Below are 23,568 nucleotides of genomic sequence, written 5' to 3' on the forward strand. Positions count from 1 at the left end.
ATATTGCTGTCTTTCATGCAACGACCAGTTTTTTGCCCACTAACTTAACAAATCTGGCAACCTGGGATGTCGAAATACTATTGGGAAATGGGCAGCGGGCGGGATCACACGGGTCAAAATACAAGCAGAAATTCCGGCCTGGAGCGAACATGTCAAAGTAGAATCTTCTCAGAGATGCCAGTTTTTCAACTTAGCATGTTTCCTAAATCTCTGATAACATATGATAATAGTATGATTTAGTGCAGTTAATGTCTAACATATTGCACCTTTAAGTTACAATATAACTTTATTAAACATATTGGATGTTGTGCCAAAATTTGACTACCTGCTTGGACCTCATCCCCAAAGCCTATCCCTAAACAGAAGGATACTAGGGAGTGAAATTTCAGCTCAACAAGTTGGTACCCTGGTTGAGAACCACTGCCATACACACCATGTATTGTTCATTATTCACTTGAAAGATTCCTTATGTAAATAAGATTCCAAGCAATTATTACTTATTAATTTTAATTGCTCTTATGATTAATTGCACAAATTCAATGTCTTTCAGCATACCTGAATATGTTTTTAAAAACAAATATACAACTACAAGCACCAATATTTGTCTTAAGTGTCTGTAACAGAATACATTCAAGATTAACTTTGTACTGTACATAAATAATGTCTATACTTCCAAACAGAACCACACTTTAAAAAATACCCTTTTATTGGTTTAAAAATGAAGTGGATTATTTTTAAGTTTTAATCAGATAAATACATACAATGCTCAACATAAATATCTCACAAAAGCTCTAAACTCTAGTGAAAATAACAGTAAACACCCTGAACTTACAAGTTTTTTTTTTTATATATACACAAACTGACAACGTGGAAAGACATTTAAAAGGTTAAAAAGACACTGAAAAAGACATACTGATGCTGAAAAAGAATATGATTTAAGACATTAAAGGAAAGAATAAAAACTGAAATATCCTTTGGGTTAATTCTGACACCTGAGAGGTAGTTTAGAACGGGGCGGTGTGCACATGTTCTCATTTTCCACCTTTGAACGGTTCAATGATTTATTGCCGTTTTCTTTCTTGCTTTTCTTCTGTTTAGGGAAAGAGAACATTATAATATATAGAGTCAAAAGTTTAATCTTCAGCAAACAAGTTTACAATTTTGCATGCCATTATGTGGAATAAGTCTCACCTTGAAAAAGGGAACCCTTCCATTCTCATAACACATCAAGTTCTCATCAGAGCAAGACTGTTCTGTCATATTTCCATCACTAGAACTGCTGACTTCATCCTTCAGAGAGTCCTAAAAACAGGCAAATAATTATCAGTCCAAACAAGATAGACAACATCTCAAATTTGGCAAATATATAACAGATATAACACCTTAAAAGGGCTAAACATTGCATACCAAGCAAAGATTGAGCAATTCCACTGTATTTACAGAAGAACCACTGATTAAATCTACTCCTTTACTACAGAAATATGGCTGGGACTAGAACAGTTTAACTTGATATGGTACCTGATCGAGAGGCTCGTCTTCATCTGACTTGATGCCGGTCTCACGCTGGCTGACTGCGCTTTGAAGCTCCACCAGCTGAGCTCTGAACTCCTCTTCTAGCTCCTCTCGACTCCTTGGCTGATTCAGCACACGTGGGTACATGTACTCCTTACGCTGAGGGGTCGTTCCTGCAACAAAATGCACACCTTTACTTCATTGCTCAGTACACATGGGAAGATTACACACTGACAGAACAGATGTGTAAATGAATACACTGAACAAATTGTTGTCCATTAAAGGGAGCATGCATTCCAAATCTTCCCTCTCACCTGTAGGCAAATCTTGTCGGAGCTCAGAGCTGAGGAAGTTGTGCACAGTGTCCAGTGCCTGAGTGCTGATGGAGGAGATCGTCTCCCTGTGCTCCTGCAAGATGGTCAAATCTTTGCCTGTCTGCACTTCCACACAACCCAAGATTCCTTCAACTTCCTGCTGCATTGAACTCAGGCAGCCTTCACAGTTCTGAACCGCTTTCTCACCCTTTTCTTCTACAGACTACATGCACAAAACAATTTAAAAATTGTACACATGCAAATAAAGTAATACCTTGTATTATAATTTAATGTTTCTCAACTGGTGGGTGGCGACCCCAAAAAATTGGTCAGAGGTTTCCAATCAGCCATATAACTGTTCATCTTTGCTCAACATATTGCAAAAAAGGCCACAATTTTTGAATAATGACTTTTTTTTTTTAAGGGAAAGCTCACCCAAAAATGAAATTTCTCAAAATATGCTCACCCTCATGCCATTGTAGAGGTGTATTTTGTTTATTTAGTACAGCGTTTCTCAACAGGGACGTTTGGACAGTGTTGGGGGGCGGTGTGAACGAGGCAGCAGAGAGGGGGGCGCTCAGGCACAAATGGGGGGCGTTACTCAGAGGTACTCAACAGGCGGCCTGCGCAAAAATCTTTTCAGCTCTTCTCCTTAGCCTATGTCTTCGTCTTGCTTGGATTACTGCTGCCACTTCACCAGGAGGATATGCCAGGAGAGCCGCTTCCTAAGTTACACATGCTTTTAAGAGGCGGAGAATTTTCAGCGCAAAATAGAAGCGTGCTTTCACCGGCTTTTTCTGTACATAACGCGGAATACATAATTAGGCGCATAATTAGTGCTCAGGGCTCACACTAATGACCGTAATTAATAAAAAAATAGTGGCTGTTTTTGACATAGTTTTTTCTTCGGTTCAGTTCAGGTGGCCGAGCTGTTGTCGTCTTTGTTCGTCATTTGAAATCAAATGACCGTTTGTAGGCTATTCAAATTTGAAGCCTAGTATATATTGCCTAATTGAGTGCGCGAACGACCGCTGCTTTTTCATTGGTCATTTAGGTTAGTTACGTTATTGTTCACGTGATTGGTGCATCTTAAAAAAAATGTGTGTGTGAGCCTGAATTTGTTTGAATTTCTAAATACATTTGCAATACCTTTCAAACAATCCATGTGTTTTTGCATTTTTTTCCAAACACAATATTACTCAACTTGAGGCTTTTACATGTAGTTTAAATACAATAAGAAACTTCTGTTTCTTATTGGGGGGGGGGGGGGTGGTGGTATGCCCAACTAACCTTTAGCAGGCCTCGCATAGCAGTCTCAGTCTCTCTGATGAGCTTGATCTGCCCCTTGGCTTTGCTCTTAGTTGAGTCGCTGGCATCGAGACACCACTTGAGACCTGATTCAGCCAGCGAGTCCAGAGAAGTTTGCACATGTCCGCAGTAGCCGCCACATTCCTCCAGCGCCCTCTCTCCCTCTTCGGTCACTCCATTCATGTCTGATATCACTCCATCCACAGAGGAGCCCAGCCGAACACAGAAAGACAGAGTCTGCTCCTCAGCTGCAGTGCATTGACTGATATATAGATGCAATTTGTTACAGGTTTACTACAAGTTAAAAGGAGAACTACTAAACTTGCAAGGTTCATATTGTAGATCACTTCTCACCCCTGTATGGTGTTCTGTAGCGTTTCTAGTGGCACAATCTGGGCAGATGTTGCTTGGGCAAGATTTTCATAGTCTGTTTGAGTGTCCAAAGCCAAGAGATTCATTTGGTTCTGCAAACACTGAAGCAGCTGGGCCACACGCTGTGGAAGGGAAACAATTTTAGTGCAGCGGTTTCTTCTATGAGTGGTTAAAAGTTCAAAACCTATTTACTTGCTTAATCTGTCATGTTTCTGATTGACACAATATATTAAACAAGAACAAAAATGTAGGGCAGGACTTGCTTTTATCCATCAGCGATTGATTGGTTTGTGAAAAGTGGGATTTAAATACCACAATGGAGCCAGAGGATTAGGGAGAGGTTGAAAAATAAAGAGTGATCAATGATATTAGCCGAGAATTTACTCATTTCAGGAGGTGGAACGTTATTTAATGTTGATGAAAGATTATGAAAGGTTTTTTGAAATAACATGCAGAATAATACAAATGAACATTTATTACAAAAGTGGGTCGATTTCCACTTTAAAAGGTGTCTAAAAGAGCTCTCGTTTGTGTTAAAACTAGTGCTGTCAGTCTATTCAAATTTGAATCGGGATTCAATTGCATAATTGTTTTTAATAGTTAAAAATCGCAGATTTTGAAAGTGATTAAATTTAATTAAATATACTTGTCCTGTCAAAATGCATTTATTTCCTTCTTAGAAAAGAAAACAAAATAATGCTTCATTAACATTTTCCAAATAATGTCATCCACAGTATAAAAACAGAAATGCACTAATATTTCACCAATTCAAGAAACATTAAATGTTTCCCAAAGTCGAAGTTTGACTAATTGAAAAAACTAGTTCCGACATAGGTTGCATATTCATTGCAATGGGCATTAAATCTCTTAAACTCATATATAAACTCAATATTAAATCAACAGACTGCAGACTGTGGCTATCTACTTTGTTCCAGCAATTGTGAAGTTGAGTTCATGATTTGTGTTCATGATTTGTGAGAAGTGCTAATGTCAAGCGCTCTGAAATCCACGTGAAAAGCGTTTTCATTCTGCATTTTGATGATAGTTAAGACTGGTGTGCTTCTGTGATAATTAAAATGTGCCTTACTTATGACAGAAATAAAGTATTTTCCAGCCCAAGTTCCATCTAGGCCCGTTTTGTACAACAAATAGCATTAAGAGCTTGTTTCCCCATCACTTTATCACTGCTGTGAGCGTTTGTGTTGTGTAATAACTCAAAGCAGACACAACATAACGTTTCTGCATTCCAACCAGTGTTTATACTAGTATATGCAGTATTAACAGTAAACGCATTAATTGGGATAAAATAAAAAAAAATTTAAACTTGAATTAATCATATGCAATATCGTGTTCAATTTGAGAGCTCTAGTTAAAACTTGTTTTCTAGCCTAGTCTTTGCAATGAGAAGCTCCTTTTGAAATCCTTCCAAAATACTAAAGTCTGCTAAAATAATTTCAACATTTACAGTAACCGTTTGTTCAAATCAAATGAAATTCCTTGTGGCATTTCGGTTACATTTATAGCACCCAAAAAGCCTGCAAGCATCTGAGCAAACCAACTACAAAAATGAAGAGAACACTCAAGCTTGGTAACATAGTCCAAGACAAAGTTCTCCAAGAATCTGTCCGGCTGGGTAGACTAACCGTCTGATGGTTGTTTCCTGCTTGGCTAATCTGCTGCTTGAGCTCGTCATGTTCGGCATGCAGAGAGCTGAAGCCTTGCACAGCACATTCTCTCATACTGGCCAACGATTCAACATGGGAGTCAAAAAACGACATCATCTCAGCTTTCAGACCCTGCATCTGTGAAAGAGAAAGAAAAGTTAGCACGGTCTTAAAATCACACCATAAAAGACATATTTATCCTTTTTTGGCAGTAGATGTTGATCAATTTTTAATCTCATACCTGCTCAGCCAGAGCGTGGTATCTGTAAAGAGTTTGCTTCAGACTGTCAGTCATGGCCATAATGGACCTGATACCTGGAACCGCCTGGGCAACCAGAACTTCCTCTAGATTGCGTTTGTGTTCATCCTGAGAAGAATTAAAAAAGTACTTCTATTTCATTTCTGCACTCCTGAGTAATAACTCAAATAATAGACATTAGTGTTTAAGGCTATAACTATTATTAAGGAAGTCCTTACCAGTATTTCCAGCATGCTGTTCTGTGTCTCCTGAGAGAATTTCTCCTGCTGTAGCACTTGATTTTTACACCGGTCTACACCTTCCGCCACAGCACCTTGAATACAGCTGTATGACTCACACACAGCACCTAACGTCTCCTTAAATACCCTGCCGTTTATATTCAGCAGCTCACCTACACAAGAACAAAAAGTCAGAATTTCACTGCTTGGCAAGACTTTTTAGCTGGAAATTATGTCTAAAAACACAAAAATAGGATATTATGCTTAAAGTAGAGCTCTGTGATGCATAGGAGCCAAAACCACAAAGAAAATATGGTGGTTTCATACCCACTGATGAGCGGTAATAGTCAATGATAGAGGCTTGTTTGTGGCCCTGCTCCTGCAGTGAGCTCTGCATGCTGTTGTAGCAGTTCTCCATGCGCTGGGCGAAACTCTGCTGAATCTCCCCATTATGAAGCTCCACCTCCTTTTTCCGCTGCAGCTTAGCGTGGAGTCCGCTGACATCTTGCGTACTGGCCTCAGCTGTACTTAACAACTGGGAGAGAGAGAGAGAGAGAGAGAGAGAGAGAGAGAGAGAGAATAAGTTTCAGTGATGTACATGGATGAGTTTTTCCTTCTTTGGCTTATTCTCACCATTACCATTTTACTGGTCAGTGAAAAACTCATGTTAAAAATAGTTCGCCCCAAAATGATCAGTCGCTCATCATTTACTCACCCTTATGTGGTCTCAAACTTGTATGACTTTCTTCCATGGAACAAGATATTTTAATGGGCATACAATGTCCAAACAATGCAAGTGAATGGTGACCAAATTTTACAAGGGCTGCCCCCGACCAAAGATTTTCCTAGTCGACTAGATGTCGCACGTTTATGGCATTCATTTAATTACTTAAATACAGTGAGGGAAAACAGTATTTGATCCCCTGCAGAAAGAAATGATCAGTCAATAATTTTATTGGTAGGTTAATTTGAACAGAGAGACAGAATAATCCAGAAAAACGCATGTCAAAAATGTTAGAAATTGAATTGCATTATAATGTGGCTTTTTTTATATTATTTTTACATTTATCTACAAGTAATTTTCCACCTGCACGTTTAGACGGATAATTGCCTGACAGTAAACGGAAAGGTGGTTACATATATATATAATAAATTTAAAAAACAAAAATCACTTCGCTATTTTAATTGCTTTTTCATTTCGAATGCAATTTGAATTTAGAAATGTTTTAATTTAAGTTTTTCGTTTTTAAATAGTAAAATTTTCAATGCAAAATCTCTAAAGCAAGAGTATTCACCAATCCCACAGCCCAGGGGTTGCCGAAGTAATTGGATATAGATATACATCGATCGCGTGGAGGAGGGAACAAAATGAATTCACACACACAATGTATTTTCCCCAGACAACGAAATACATGACCAGTAGAAAATGCACAGATGAAGTAGGTTCTTTGCCAAAGAACTGTTGTAAAGCCATCTTTATTTGAAATTTTAGTGCAAATAAATACAAAATAAAAGTTCAAAAGTTTGAAATCAAGGTGTCTTGCTTTACTTTGTAGGCTTAACAAAAATTACCCATTAGTACCACTTAGCATCCAACCAGTGGTAATACCAGTGTATGTTGGTTTGAAGGCAAATAATTAATTACTGCATGGACCAGCCATGCAAACAATCATCCAAGTCTGTCAAGGACTGAGTGACTTCGCATCTTCCTGTGGAGCCTTTTTTTCTCCGACCAATCAAAACTTGGTTGACCAAGACTCTTCTCATCAACTTATGTTTGATCAACTATTAGGGTGCAGCACTTTTATTAAGTTTTACGCCCCCAAAAAAAGACAAATGCAACTCAAACGTAATCCAGAAGACTCCAGTGGTTTAATCCATGTCTCCAGAAGAAATCCAATTGATTTTGGGTGAGAACAGCCCAAAATACAACTCCTATTTCACTGTAAAAATTGACATCAGCAGTCTCCTTTGAGTTCATGATTTCAGGCTTGATTACACTTACTAGAATGCCCTCTAGTGCTTTGTTCTTGAATTAAGCACTAGGAAGTGGAATTGAGCTTGAAATCGTGATCTTTAAGAAGTCTGCTTATTCCAAGATGTACAGTGAAAAAGCAGTTACATTTTAATCTGTTCTAGAGGTCTGCAACCCAACATGGGCCCGACAGGACCAAAAAACCCAGCAGGTTTCAGGACAGGTTCGGGTCAGTTACCACCAAGTTGGACTTCGGGTTTGTATGAATGAAAAAATAAAACTTATTCGCACCGAATGTGTTTTTGCGTGCATCCCTTTTCCCTTCTGCTCTAGTGTATTGAGGGACTGCTGTGCCTTGTTAAAACTTTGTTTACCGTTTCAATAATGTTACAAATGTTGTATTGCCTATATGGCCCATTGAAACATTACTTGCTAGAAATGAGATAGAAAGTGATTTTAGGCTTAAAATCTGACTGTATCGTGGAGGCCAGGTAAAGTCGGGCCACATGGTCTGGGGTTGGGTTTAATTTTAAGGCCCGTGCAGACTTCCAGTCTGTTCTCACACAAAATTGATTGAATCACTGCATTAGACATTGATTAACCCACTGGAGATTTATGGATTATCTTTAAGTTGCCTTAATGTCCTTTTTGGAGCTTGAAAATTTGGTCACAATTCACTTGCATTGTATGGAAAACAGATATATATATCTACATTAAAATATCTTTGCTTGTGTTAAGGCGAAAGTCATACGAGTTCAAGACATAAGTGTGAGTAAATAAGAGAATTAACCTTTTTAGCTACCGTTTCAATACTATCCTTAAATGCACGTATTAGTAACCATTTGACAGTCCATTAATTTTCCCTTCTTTGCCTCCCCACCTGGTCAGCAGTGCCGTAGAGATGGCCCTCATTGTTCTGAATCTGTGCAGCGATGTATTCTTCTTGAGTGAGACGTTGCCGGGTCTCTGATAGGTCTTTGTGAACCTCCTCCAGTCTCTGGTTCTTGTCCTGCAGGTCCTCAGTGCACTGCTCCAGTTTCTGCTTACTGTCTGTGAACAAGTCCATTATCTGCAGGAACCAAAAATGCAATCTAACTCACAGTACAACAACATTCTCACTCAGAAAGCAAAATATGCTGAACTAGAATTGATTTGAAAGATGCTCACCCTCTTGAGCTCCTCCTCTACAGAAGCGATCTGCTCAGTGTACTCAGTAATCTGCTCTTCCTGAGATACCAGTTTACAGTTTATACTCCTGCAAATGAGCATACAAGGACAATGTAAGAATGTTGTATAACGATCTACACAGTTCTATAATGTAACTAATATTTCAGAAGCAATATAGCTGGCTATTTTGTTAACTTCTTTTCCACCAACGAAATTAACAAACACATTGCATTCCTTATGAGATACAATTTTCTGCATTGACAAGTTACAATGTTGTAAACCATAACATTGGAATTCTATGTAGCAAACATAGACAAGTAGAGTGAAACATTCCAGTGCTGTAAATATAAATCACTCTTGCCACCAAATTGGTGGCTCAGAACCAGCCATGTATAAAATTATATACAGAACTCACTCATAGTTATCAACTGAGATGTACACCCCATGTTTGTCACGGGTGGCAGCCAGATCTCTTTTCAGACGCTCAATCTCCTCTGTGTATTCCTGCAACATTTCAAAATGTATTGGAAAATGCTGATAGATCATTGCAATGCTAATTAACAGAAAATACAGTTTTGTCCACTAAAAATTAGGTAAATACAGAGATCCTATCAATCAGTGAAGAGACTTGCCTTGATGAGTGTTCTCTTGGTTAGTTTCTGGTTGACCTCTGGCTTGTTCATGATACTCTTGGCCCGGTTAGCATAGTCAAGCGTGCTCAGAGTTTCCTATAATAATTATATAAAATCAATAATCTTTAGAGATCCAGAACTAGAAAGAGAAACAATGTCTAACAGGCCAAGACATACCTCAAGATTAATGGAGGCAGGAGAAACGGTGGCAATTATAGAGGTTTTGGTACGTCCTCCCAGTGAGTCCTGCAGTATGCGGGTGAGTTTGGACTCTCTGTAGGGCACGTGAGGCCCTCTCTCCACCAGAGCCTTGATGACCCGACCCAGAGTCAGCAGAGACTGGTTTATGTTGCCAGCTTCACGTGCCCGCTTATCCACAGCACCAGATCGCCCAATGTTCTCACTACCTGCAAGATCCACCTAAACAGAGGAAATGGGTGATACACTTAGGACACAGAAATGGACTTTGGTGTATTCCTCAGCCAGTGGTATTTCACAAAAATAAAACTTGATTAAAAAGACAGACATCAGCTCACCAAATTCAGTTTTCCAATCTTCACCAGCTCCTCACCATCCACTGTGATCTCCTTCATGTGAATAGTCACGGAGAACACAGAGTGGGATCGACTGATAGAATAAAAGGATTAGAGGGACATTACAAACACTGGCGTTTTGCACAAACTTGACATTGTCTTTTATCTGGAGGCATATAATAAATTAGGATGCTGGGATCATGCGTGATTACCTGGAGTAGGCGTTCATGAGTGTGGAGGCCGTCTTTCTCTTGGCTGATCCTCTCTCCAGGATCTGATACACCTCGTTCTTGTTGTGTACCGTGATCTCCTCCAGACCTTTAATAACAACACCTCTCTGACAAATATACACACAGAACTGTTAGTCAATCTTAATAAACAGAGATATATGTCAAGTTTCAGAAGAAACTGAAATTGCACAGATGCAATGAAGTATGATGCATTACAGCGACCAATCTGGAGAAGAAAAATAAATAAATAAAACATACTTTGTTTCTGGGATCATCAAATAGTTGTAGCCTCTCTGTAACATCAGGAGCAGGGCTGAGCAGGTCAAATAGTTCCTCATTATAAATTTCCAGGAGAGACACCTTTACAGAGAACTCAGTGCCATTACTGGACAGCTTCTCAAAGATCTGATGAAGAGTTCTGGGGATGATTCCAGCCAAAGGGTCCTATGAGAGAGAAAAAATAAAAATCAATACTTGAACAAAGTCAAACAAAATTACTTTAAGTTAAAGTGCTCATAAAATGTTAAATACTGCTTTAAAATCTATAATAAAGAGTAATTTACTCATCTCACATATGAAGATGTTGGCCCACCATAACAGATATAATTTACATAAAACATCCTACAGTGTAGAAGTCTTTAATAATGTAAGTGGCAAAGAGACTTATGACCTTTTCTGACGCAATAAACCTTGACAAACATAAGTGAGCTCAGATAATCACGACTATATATAGTGTGCAGGATTTGCCCCCTAAGAGAGTCATTGGATTGGTCAGTGTATTTTAAAGGAATAGTTTTTATCTTCTGCAGAACACAAAAACAATATTGTTGGACAGACCATTGTATTGACAGAGTCATATGGATTAATTTTATGCTGCCTTTATATGATTTTTGGACCTTCAAAAAGGTCAGGCCACCAATCACTTGCATTGTATTGACCTACAGATCAGAGATATTTTAAAAATCTTAAATGTTCAGCAGAAGACAGACATACACATCTGGGATGGCATGAGTGAGTAAATGATGAGAGAATCTTAATTTTAGGGTGAAATATCCCTTTAATTGCTGCAGATAGAACTGGCAAACTTTAAAATCAAACAGTACCTCTTCCCATGTAAACTCCTCATTGGGTGACCTCTCGCCCTCCATTGTGAAGGTTTTCCCGGTTCCTGTTTGCCCATATCTTTAAACCAAACAAACATAGTTTCTTAAAAAAAATACAAAAAAAAAAAAAAAAAATGGGAGAATCGGTCATCTAGAATGATCAGATATTTCAAGAACTAAAAGATACTCACGCAAAGACAGTACAGTTATAACCCATGATGACCTCATCTAATATGGGGCACACTACACTCCTGTACACATCAATTTGTTTGGCAGAAGGACCAAAAACCTAAATCATTAAAAACCAAGACACATTTTATTCACAGTACAACAAATGAAAAGCTTAGGGTGTCAACAAAACACAGAATAAGGGTGAAAAACTGGCCAAAGCATCACCATGTCAAAAGTGTATGTTTTCCTGGCTGCTTTATCGGAGATACCGCCAGTCTTGACTGTAACATCTCTTCGGTTCTGGTCACATTCAACGACGGTATGGGAGACAGATTTACGCTCCACTGTGTTGAACGGTCTGTGAATTACACATCAAACATGAAAATAAAATGTAGCCAGGGTGGGCAAATATTTTGGTAAAAGGGCCACATCGGGCTTTAAGTGGTGCATAGGGGGCCACATTGTATTCCTTATGAGATACAATTTTCAGCATTGATTTGGTTTTTGTATCTTTTAAGCCCAGAAATAATTGTGCACTCAGTCTTCTAAAGTGTGTGTATATATATATATATATATATACACTTGTCCATTAGTTATATATATATAACTAATGGACTGTTCTGCAATTACCTTAAGTATTGTATTGCTCTACAAAAAGGTAGATACTATTCTATTAGGCATTTAAAAATCTGAATAAAAGGCGGAGTTTATAAATGTATTTTTACCATCTCTACTTCCCTGTTAATTTATTATTCAATTGAACACTCTCTACTTCAAGGGTATGTTTTAATAAAATAATAGAAAATTATATTAGTTGCTTTTGTATTATTTCTCCATAGAAACGTGCTTGTTTTCACAGATCTCTCTCTTGCACTCACACACACAGCAGAGTAAAGCCGCGTAACAATGTGTCAAAAAGTTGCTAACGCCATCCAACCAGTGTTCTGTCGCCATTCAAAAGAGAGAAACCGTCGCACTAAAAGTAGACTACCTCAGGAATTATAAAACAGCCATTTTAAACGCGTAATTATATCTAATATATCAATTTTCGAAACAAACGCTTCAAACGAGCCAGGTGTGAAAACGCCCTTAGTCACCGTTTCGGAACAAAGCATAAGATCTACAGGTATGACAACGTGAAATATCCATTAGGGGGGACGCTTTTAGGATAAATAAGCCAAGGGCCACATTAAAGAAAACAGCATTTCGTTGTCTTTGTACTCTGCACAATGACAATAAAGTTGAATCTAATCTAATCTAATAACCATGCGGACGGCCGGTGTTGACTTGAAGGTCATTAGTTGCCCAGGTCTGGTGTAGACAAAGACTTTTGTGACCCAAATTATATTGTGCAATATCTTAACTTTGATCCATTTCACATCATAACATTTCTATTAAAATAAATACAAAACGTTTGTACTTCGAGGTTGAAATTTGATTTAGAATCCCAGATATTCAATGTAGACATTTGAGCCTCACTGTATGTAGTGGGACATGTTTACCATAGTTTTTAAGTTAGAAACAATATAACATACCTGCATCGTACAACCACTTGTATATTTCTGCCTTTTTCATCTTTTTTGACTGTTGGTGTCTGAGATGATGCCATGGTGAAGGGCCGTCTGTTAGTCTCCGGATTTGAAAAAGTCCTTTAAACATATTCAAACTACACGTTAGCAACTAAAGTAGGATGTATGTATGGGGTTAAGAAATATCCAGCCAGTTAACAAAAATTCTGCAATACAACCCCGTTATACTGAAAATGTAAAGTGGCGTCTAACAATAAAAAAACGAAAACAACACGCCTCTAAAGATAATCTGTAAATGTCAAGTACACGTACCGTCTCCTTCAAAAGCAGTACGTGTAGTACTGAGATGTAAACCTCGTTTAAAGCCCTCCAGAAATGTAGATTATTTGCGTTCCATCTCTGTGTGTAAAGCTCTGACTTTGTATTTTCACAACCAGCAGTTGGCTTAATTTGAATATCGCGCATCTTGTAGCTTTAAGCCAATCAGAGGAGAGGAATTTCTCACCCTCCTCCTCATTGGCCTAAATGGCGGCGAACTAGAGCCGATGCATCACGGGAGTGTGCAGTGTTTTTGAAAAGTGGTGAAAGAAGGACATGTTGATGTCCTGACATTTTAACAAATAAATACATTGCTGTAAATAGGCACTACTGCCGTGTTAAGTTATGCGAACACAGAGAGACAGTTTGTTATGGATTTAGAATATATATATATAGAATAGATATTTCAGATAAAGAATGTGTATTTTATGAATATTTACTCTAGGCGCGTTTTGAACTTAATACCGAAATGATTTGTTATTGTATTTCGTATTAACTGTATTATGAGTCTTCTAATACGATGCACATGCAATGCATGACTGTATTATTCTTTTCATGCACAGTGAATTTTTCTGTTTTAAAAACATAGGTTGTCCTCGATCTAATGGAAAATATCAGTTAGCCCTGATATATTAATTTGATAACAGATTCGATTAAATATTATAGCAAACCAGAAAAAGTGATCCGGCTTCTCTCTTGTCAGAAGCTCATTTTGCTTGAAAATAGTGATGGTCGAATCAATCCTATATCGATACTTCCGATATTAATGTTGTCTAAAAAATATCGATACTCTCACAAAAATATATATCAACCATGCTGAAACCATGGTTTTGCTACATTAATACTGTAGTAGTAGCCTAACAATGGTTCATTGTGTGGTAACTATGGTTTAACTAATTACCATGTTTAAAGACGTTATTGTAGTGAAGTAAGGGTAAACAAAACAGAATTCTAATAATTTTCTGTTTGTGCTCACAAATAATAATAATAATGACTTGAATTATGACAAAAAAAATAATATTTAGAATTACCAATTTTATCAGAAATTGCATAAAATCTATTTAATAGAAGTAGCCTATCGGTATTGATATCAGTATCGACGATATTGGACTTGAAATTATTGGTATCGGATCGAAAACAAAATAAGTGTAATCCCCCATCGCCACTTGAAAGATGTGAACGGCTGTAGTTCCCAAAATTACCCAAAGATGGAGCCAAGAATCCAATCATATTTACGATGACACTTGCCAGGTATTTTCTTGATATCTACTTTGATGTTAATGTCACGCAAGACCTCGTTCTTAACCATACAATAACTTTACAGTAATAATATTGATAATAATAATTAATGTTCGTAGAAGGACAAAGTACTTCACCAAGAAATACAAATGTTAAATAAATGTACCCAAAGAATGTCTAAGTCTATCCTAAAACCAGTTATAATAAATACTACTAATACTGCTTCTTATAATAATACTAATTATGATTATTATAATCATCATCATAAATGAAAATTCAGAGCATATTAAATAATAATAAATCGTAGAGCATATTTCACACACGTGGATGATTTTATATAAGAATTCTATAAAACATAGAAGAATTTATTAAGCATATTTCACAAGATCACTTTATAATGAAATTAAAAGTTAAATAAATGTTCACAAAGAATATCTATTTCTTTCCAAATCTAGGAATAATAAATACAGTAATATCACTACTAGTACAAATAATAATAATGATATTATTATTATTATCATCATCATCACAATTAACAATACTTAAAAGCATATTAATTGAAGTCATTTTTATTTGTATAGTGCTTTTCACAACACACATCGTTTCAAAGCAGCTTTACAGAAAATCTTGTTTTAACAGACAATTAAACTGTAATATCTACAAAGTCTTAGAGTCATATCATGAATAGTGCAAGTCATGGTTTAAAATCATTAAACTATAAGTGTTATGGGTCAGGGTTTAAACAAAGATTTTGTAAGAACTGTAAGATTAATGACTAATGACTTTGAAGTTCGTCCTGGATTAACTGCGGAAGTTCACATAGATGCAATTGTCCTTGTTAGTTGGCTGATGAAGGCATTTCAAGATTGTAACAAAGGTGATTCAGGCAGTCCATTGTAAAAGAATAAAGTGATGTCTGGTTAGCACCAGCTAGTTTGTCGTGATCACAGAGACACGTATTGGAGTCCGACACCAAGCAGGAACGGAGCTGGATAGCCTCGGGATATGGTTGAGACAGGGAAACAAATATAATATTATTAGCGTAGGTGTCATTCAATTTATTGCTGAGTCATAGATTATAAAAAAACGTTTCTGGTTCCGGCAGACCTAAATAAAGCACGCAGCCTAATTGTGAGTAGAAGGATAAATTAGGTGTATGCCTGTCTTACTTAGTAGATGAGTCTTTAGTCTAGACTTAAACTGAGTGAGTGTGTCTGCATCCCGAACACTGTTAGGGATACTATTCCATAGTTTAGGAGCCAAATATAAAAGGATCTACCTCCTTTTGTGGATTTTGATATAGGAACTTTTAACAAGCCAAAATATTGAGATCTAACAAACGTGATGGTAGAAATTCACGTAAGTACCGTGGAGCTAGACCATTAAAAGCTTTGTATGTAGTTAACAGAATTTTAAAAGTAATACGAAATTGAACAGGTATAACCAATGTAATGACAATAAAATGGGGCTAATATGATCATATTTCTTGATAGTCAGCACACTGGCAGCTGCATTTTGAACCAACTGAAATGTATTAATGAATTAATAATAATAATAATAATAATAATTCATAGAGAATATTTCATACATGTGGAAGATATTATAGAAGAATTCTACAGAAGAGCACGTAGAAGAATTTACAAAGCATATTTCATGTAGAAAATCAAAGCACTTCATAATGAAAAGAAAGGTTAAATAAATTAATATAGAATATCTATTTCTATCAGTAAAAATAAATAATAGTACTTCTACTACTATTTTATCTTATTACTATATTATTATAATTATTATTACTTTATCATACATAATAATTCAAAGCATATTTAATAATAATGATTCATAGAGCATATTTAATACACATTAAATAATTTATAAAGCATAATTAATACATAGATCAAAGTACTTTATAATGAAATAAAAAGCAAAAAAAAAAAAAAAAACGTATAAAGAATACAATTTACAATAAAATCCAAAATAACAATACAGCCACAGCAATTAAAAATAAGATTCTATCCTTCAGAGATATCCCACATCAATATATTCATAAACTCTAAATTGTCTTTCTAACTCAAGTTCTTTTAATCATATCGACACTTGTTATGTTTAGTCCCAGAAAGTACTGAGAAGAGGGGGGCTTTTATTTAAAGAAATGTCAATTATTACTTTCTCTCGCAGTATTTTAAAGTACTTTAGTGACACGGTTGTTTTGCGTACAATATTGCCAAATCATCACAAACTGATATAAAGGGAAAGATTATAACACAACGTGCCAGTGGTCGTGATAAAAAAGAACATTAACGATATGCAATATAAAATAATATACAATACACAATTTTCCGGACATTATTCAAAAGGAATTGCAAATTGTATTTGCAATTGCGTTTTCAATTTGTGGACGCATAAAATGTGACATAATCCAAACGCAATTGCAAATCGCGCATTACCGTTTGCATTTTCGTTTAAGTGAACGCACAGTGACTGCCAGATTTCAAATGGAAAAGCAAAGTCCGTTTGCAACTGTGTTTCCCATATCTTACGAGTTTTGGCCCTGTCATATTTAAATAGCAATTTCAATTACCACGTCTGCTTTTTCACTTTCTCAGCGTCGCGTATGTAGCCAGCCAAAAACTCAAATGGAATACTAATTCCCTTAGTATTTCCATTGATGCCTTACACGGAAACCTGTCAATCAGGGTCAAGGGTGGGATTATGCTATGGGGCGTGTTTGTCTTGGGAAGAGACGTCACTCACAGTCGACGGTCAAGATCAAATAAACCGGCGTCTGTTCAGGGCATCACCTCTTTATTTATTTTGTATTTATTTTAATGTTTATTTGACAGGGACAAATGCATAGAACATTGCTTTATAAAGAATAGGCCTACAAAGTAGATGCCACGCATACATGTTTCTAGCCATGACTAATTTGCAACCCCTGTCCCTGGTTAGGCTTATAAATTTAAAACAAAAATTACAGAGTATTGAGTTTAAGATTTATAATTAATAAAATACATACAACAAATACATCCCATATATGAAATAAGATATGGGCTTAAGTAGATGTGTAAGTCACTATAAATCAAAGTCTAGACACATTTAACAATACAAGAACACAAAAGGGTGCATATGTCTGTGCGTGCTCACATAGGCAACATTATGTTTGTATGTATTGTGTTATGTCCTGTACAGTCAGTGTTCACAAAGTTGTTTCAGTTTCAGCCATTGCTTTAAATGTGTATTAAAAACCGTGAAGTTTGTCAATGTTTTAATTTCAGATGCATTCCACAAATGTATGCCTCTTACTGAAAATGATGTCTGACCAAATGTTGTTCTACGTTTTGCGGCTATAGTTTCCACTTATTGTGCCTCTAGTTCTTATTCCGCTCTTTTGTTTAAGTACTAGTTGACAGAATATTTCTGGTGCAACGTTGTTCACACACTTAAAAATTAGTTTTAAAAAAGAAAAATTTACAAAACTGTCAAAACTCAAGATATTATGCTTCCTTAAAATGATGCAGTGATGCCATCTTACAGATTTCTGGTCCATTACTTTTAATGCTTGTTTATATAATGACTCTTGACCGTCGACTGTGAGTGACGTCACTTCCCAAGACAAACACGCCCCATAGCATAATCCCACCCTTGACCCTGATTGACAGGTTTCCGTGTAAGGCATCAATGGAAATACTAAGGGAATTAGTATTCCATTTGAGTTTTTGGCTGGCTACATACGCGACGCTGAGAAAGTGAAAAAGCAGACGTGGTAATTGAAATTGCTATTTAAATATGACAGGGCCAAAACTCGTAAGATATGGGAAACACAGTTGCAAACGGACTTTGCTTTTCCATTTGAAATCTGGCAGTCACTGTGCGTTCGCTTAAACGAAAATGCAAACCGTAATGCGCGATTTGCAATTGCGTTTGGATTATGTCACATTTTATGCGTCCACAAATTGAAAACGCAATTGCAAATACAATTTGCAATTCCTTTTGAATAATGTCCGGAAAATCATTCCATAATACTCTCTTCTCTGTTTTATTAATCGAATAAATACCAATGTTTCTTGATAGTCACAAGCTCATAGATGCGGGGGCTTTTATTTTAAAGAAACATAATATTTTAGGGAATGTCCTCATAGTCGCTTGTTTTACACGCGTGCACTGTAGTCTGACAACAGCAACAGGAGGGAATGGGGAGAGAGAGGGGCACCGTTTAACAAGAGACTCTTCAAAACAACGCGACCAATAAAACAATTCACTATCGGTGAGCGCGAGCTTCTTACTGCAAAACAACACCACACACACACCCTTATCGCTGGTATTTTTTTTATATCAAGATCCCGAAGTAATCAATAAAAGCAGCCAAAGCTAACACGAGCTCGCGTGCTAACCACTCAGGCCAAATGTGCAGTGACATTTCTGCCCATCTATCATTTGTATCTGTTGTAAACAGTTTGTACATTAAATTCCTATGAGTGTAAATTAGATACTAGGTTAATTTCTAATACATTTGAAGTAAAGTAAAACAATGAATTGTGGATCGTGTTTTCTTCTTGAATGACCGTGCCTTTTTAGCTGTGCGCGTTAGCTCCCTGAAAACTGATGCATATGGCAGATGAAGTACAGCTTCAGATCCTGTGTTGTATTTAATGTGTAGGGATGTCCCGATCAGTTTTTTGGCCCCCGATCCGATATTTAAACATTAAATACCTGCCTATACCGAGTCCCGATCCGATACTTGTATTTGCCTAGATAATAGAGCTGCAGACTGTTTTTTTGTTTGTTTACAAATATAACCAAGTAAACAAAGTAACTAAAATATGTCTTCAGCTTAATGCATTTAACTTAGTGCAGTTAGCATTTTATAAAACTCACATATAAAATCAACTTCTACTTAGAATGGTGTAATAGCTTATTTTAACTTTAATATTCAGGTTCAAAAATATATCACAAATCCACTGAGTTCTGTATGGATGAATAGAAATCTTACATACACTTACAAATGGTGTAAACAGCTTGACTTGAATAGTCACAACAATAAAATAATTATATAAAAACTAGGGCTGTTGATTTAACGTGTTAATTCAGTGCGATTTAATTGTACAAAAAATAATGCGTTCAAATTTTTTACGCAATTAATTATTATGCCTCCGGACCATAATAAGGAAGATTCCTGAGAAATGCAAGCTTGTAGTACCACCTGTTTACTCCAGAGGGCAGTAAGTGAAATTTCAGCTCTATGAGCAATGCAAAGTTTATACAGTGAAGAAAACACTTCAGTAGGCAGAACAACACAAACATGCGTTACGTTCTTGAGTTCAAAACACTTGATGGAGCACAAATCCGAACTAAGGGATCTCAAGATGTGTTTAAATTTTGAGTATTAAACTATATTTAACTTGACACAGTGACCTAAAAGTTTATGTTTATGATGCGACGCACCCGAGACACTACACAAGCATGTCTGACGTAGGTGTAAATTGACTGGGTCCTTAAACAAGCCCTCATAATAAATCTCAAACTGATTTACAAATTCACTTGTGAAATGGATTTCTGTGAACTGTGTGCCAATGATTGACTTATGATCAATAATATGGTAGTAAACAATACATTGTATTCTAAAGCTGCTTTTTGTATGGTCTTATCAATGATTAACTCTTCTGCTACAGGAATGCAATGCATTTTAATTATCAGAATATTTTTTGTTTTATATATATAGAATTTTTTAATATTTAAAAGATAACTATGTATAATTATATATTGATATAAATATGTATAATCATTATTTATTGAATTATTGTTATATGATGGGCTTTCTCAGCAAATATTTGTATATGCGATTAATCACGATTAATTAATCGGGACACCATGTCATTAATTCGATTAAAAATTGTAATTGATTGACAGCCCTAATAAAAATTAATAAAAAGAATTCGCAATTCCACTTGCGAAATTCCAAGTGACGTAAACAGTTACACTTGAACAGACCCAAGTTCAACAATAATGAAACAGTTATTAATAGTTCTGTTGTCAATATCAAAATGCCATTGTGAAATACTGAACACCAGTAAAAACAATGAAAGCATCACACACCGCAGAGATAGATTCAAAAATAAGAAAAATCTATTCATAACAAGCTCTTAAACTGCTCCAGTGAGAAATTCATATCTATGGTCTGTTTACTGTCTTTGAGTTTTGCTGTAACACAAATCACTAATTATTAAGGAAATGCATGAATACACGTTGTAGTTATTCAAGGTTAAACAGTTATATTTATTATTAGTGGTATTGTGACCAACATTAATCTGTTTTAAATTGGGATGAATTCAATGTTGTGTTGCTGGCTCTATTCAAGGCCAAGGTCCCATTGAGGCCTGAACTGATCTGCATGAATTATCATTTGAAGATTATAATGATCAGACTCTGATGAATCAGGTGCTATTGATTTGTTGTTTAGGGTGTCTGTTATGCAGTTGAATGGGTAGTTTACTCAAACATGGAAATTCTCATTATTTACTCCCCCTCATGCCATCTCAGATGTGTATGACTTTCTTTGTTCTACTGGACACAAATAAAGATTTTTAGAATAATATCTAAGCTCTTTTGGTCCTTACAATGCAAGTGAATGGTGACCAGAACTTTCAAGCTCCAAAATCGTGTCGATTGTGTTGGGGATTGGATTCTAACAATTATAAATAAGAGCATTCTTTCTGGGATTGTTCCATCCTTTTGCAAACATGCTATGGTGAAACCATTGTTGAAAAAGCCAGGTCTGGATACAACTATCTTATCACATTTTAGGCCAATCTCAAATTTACCTTTCATTGCAAAAATCTTAGAGAATGCTGTATCTGTGCAATTGCAGAGCTTTCTGGAAACAAACAATATTGCAGAAAAATTCCAATCTGGTTTTAGGAAAAAACATAGTACTGAGTCAGCACTTCTAAGAGTTTTAAATGATATTTTATTATTCGTTGACTCTGGGAACTCAGCAATTTTGGTGCTATTAGATTTGAGTGCGGCATTTGATACAGTTGATCATGACATTCTCTTATCGCGTCTTGAAAAGTGTGTGGGCATTCAAGGAACTGCCCTTAGTTGGTTCCGATCTTACCTTAGTAATAGAACCTTTTCAGTGGGTATTGGTCGCGCTGTATCATCTGTAGCACGAGTTAACTGTGGTGTTCCTCAAGGGTCTATTCTGGCTCCCATTTTATTTTCACTATACATGCTACCACTAGGCTCAATTTTTAGGAAGCATGGAGTGTCTTTTCATTTTTATGCAGATGACACCCAAATCTATCTCCCTTTGAAACATAATGACAAGCAAGGCCTAGAAACTTTGCTTGCCTGTTTAACTGATGTACGATCTTGGATGTCCTTGAATTTCTTGCACTTAAATGAGAGTAAGACTGAAGCAATTGTTTTTGGCCCCTCTGTGGGAAAAGCAAACCCAAATACTGATTACGATTATTTAAACTCTTATATCAAACCCACTGTGAAAAATTTGGGAGTTCTTTTTGATTTATCTCTCAAGTTTGACCAACAAATAAATTCTGTAGTAAAGTCTTGTTTTTTCCATCTTAAACTTCTGTCCAAAGTTAAAACTTTTCTATCGTTTAATGATCTTAAAACTGTCACACATGCTTTTGTTTTATCTCGTTTGGACTACTGTAATTCACTATATATTGGATTACCCCAATCCTCCATGTCACGGCTTCAGATGGTCCAAAATGCCGCAGCCAGGTTTTTAACTGGGGTTCGTAGACGAGAACACATTACTCTGATATTATTGTCTTTAAATTGGTTGCCAGTGTGTTATAGAGTTGAATTTAAAATTTTGCTGCTAGTTTTTAAGGCTTTAACTGGTCTGGCACCATCCTATCTGTCAGATCTTGTAAGTGTAAAAAAGTCAACAAGAGGCTTGCGATCCTCAGACAGCATTATACTGTCATATCCCAGATCAAGATTGAAGTTGCGAGGTGATCGTGCGTTTTCAGTGGCCGGTCCTAGGATATGGAACAGTCTTCCTTTATCTGTGAGGTCTGCAACGTCTGTACATGATTTTAAATCTAAGCTACAGGCTTATCTTTTAACTCTTGCATTTCATTCATAACTTTGGTTTCGCTAAACCCTAACCTAGTGTTTTATTGTCTGTTACTGTATTGTGTGTGGTTTGTTTTATACTTCTTCATTTGTACAGCACAGTGGTCAACTTCTGTTGTGTTTATTTGTGCTTTATAAATAAATAAATGAAAAATGAAGTGAAAATCACATAAACGCAGCAAAAAAGTAATCCACACGATCCCAGTGGTTAAATCTACATCATCTGAAGTGATATGATGGGAATACGATAAAAAAACAGATCAATATTTAAATAGATTTTTACTATAAATCCCCAACTTCACATTCTTTCACATTTTAAAAGTAAAAGTGAAAGTGGAGATTTATGGCAAAAAGGGACTATATATGTTTTTTTACCCAAACTTGTCATATCACTCCTGAAGATATAGCTTTCACCACCAAAAGAGCTGAGATATTTTTCTAAATATCTTTGTGTTCTGTAAAATTAATTAAGTCTTACACATCCTGGATGGCATGAGGTGGAGTAAATGATGAGACAATTTTCATTTTTGGGTGAACTATCCTGGAGCATTCTAAAATTCGAAACAATTGTTTTCTATGAATGTACGCACACCGCCGTGCTGCTTGGCGTCTGCCGGCGGCGCCCACCTATGACTCCGGAGGCTGTTCAAATTTTAGCCACACCAAGGAGCGGCTTGGTCTCTAGCCTTGTTAATTTTTTAAGAAGGGAAAAAGGAAAAAAGTTTTTCCACAGCCAAATTCAAAAGAGTTCCACGTCTCATGCTACGCATTTTGCAGTGCTGTTTATATGATTTGTGCTGCGTGGGTGAGACTGCTCTGTGCTGCTCACACTGCTCTGTTAATTGAGCCGGTTTTGTGATCATGACACCTGCTAATAATTGTTCCGTGTAGTGACTAGTAGCGTTACGTTACCGTTTTCTC

At 36.4% G+C, this 23,568-nt stretch overlaps 1 protein-coding gene across 1 annotated transcript; it reads right to left on the reverse strand.

The window, feature by feature from the left end:
* Positions 1-526: 526 nt before the first annotated feature.
* On the reverse strand, positions 527-13,417 carry LOC127657129 (kinesin-like protein KIF11). Its single transcript, XM_052145790.1, has 23 exons — positions 13,300-13,417; positions 12,994-13,107; positions 11,684-11,816; positions 11,479-11,576; positions 11,288-11,366; positions 10,443-10,628; positions 10,167-10,291; positions 9,958-10,048; positions 9,599-9,841; positions 9,422-9,517; positions 9,205-9,293; positions 8,790-8,877; positions 8,503-8,691; positions 5,975-6,182; positions 5,648-5,820; positions 5,412-5,537; positions 5,150-5,308; positions 3,489-3,628; positions 3,117-3,396; positions 1,827-2,049; positions 1,519-1,685; positions 1,192-1,302; positions 527-1,090 (listed from the first exon to the last, which is right to left on the reverse strand). Exons 2-23 carry the CDS (start codon positions 13,065-13,067, stop codon positions 980-982), a joined length of 3,189 nt encoding a protein of 1,062 aa, XP_052001750.1. The 5' UTR covers positions 13,068-13,107; positions 13,300-13,417; the 3' UTR covers positions 527-979.
* Between the last annotated feature and the right edge of the window lie 10,151 nt (positions 13,418-23,568).

Source organism: Xyrauchen texanus, chromosome 16 (assembly GCF_025860055.1).
Source record: "Xyrauchen texanus isolate HMW12.3.18 chromosome 16, RBS_HiC_50CHRs, whole genome shotgun sequence".
Taxonomy (NCBI): domain Eukaryota; kingdom Metazoa; phylum Chordata; class Actinopteri; order Cypriniformes; family Catostomidae; genus Xyrauchen; species Xyrauchen texanus.

Coding starts and splice junctions, on each gene's coding strand:
- LOC127657129 (XM_052145790.1), bottom strand. CDS start 13,067: ATGGCATCATCTCAGACACCAACAGTCAAAAAAGATGAAAAAGGCAGA. Junction 6,183..8,502: donor TCTACGGCACTGCTGACCAG/GTGGGGAGGCAA, acceptor TCTCTCTCCCAG/TTGTTAAGTACAGCTGAGGC. Junction 5,821..5,974: donor CTATTACCGCTCATCAGTGG/GTATGAAACCAC, acceptor GTTCTTGTGTAG/GTGAGCTGCTGAATATAAAC.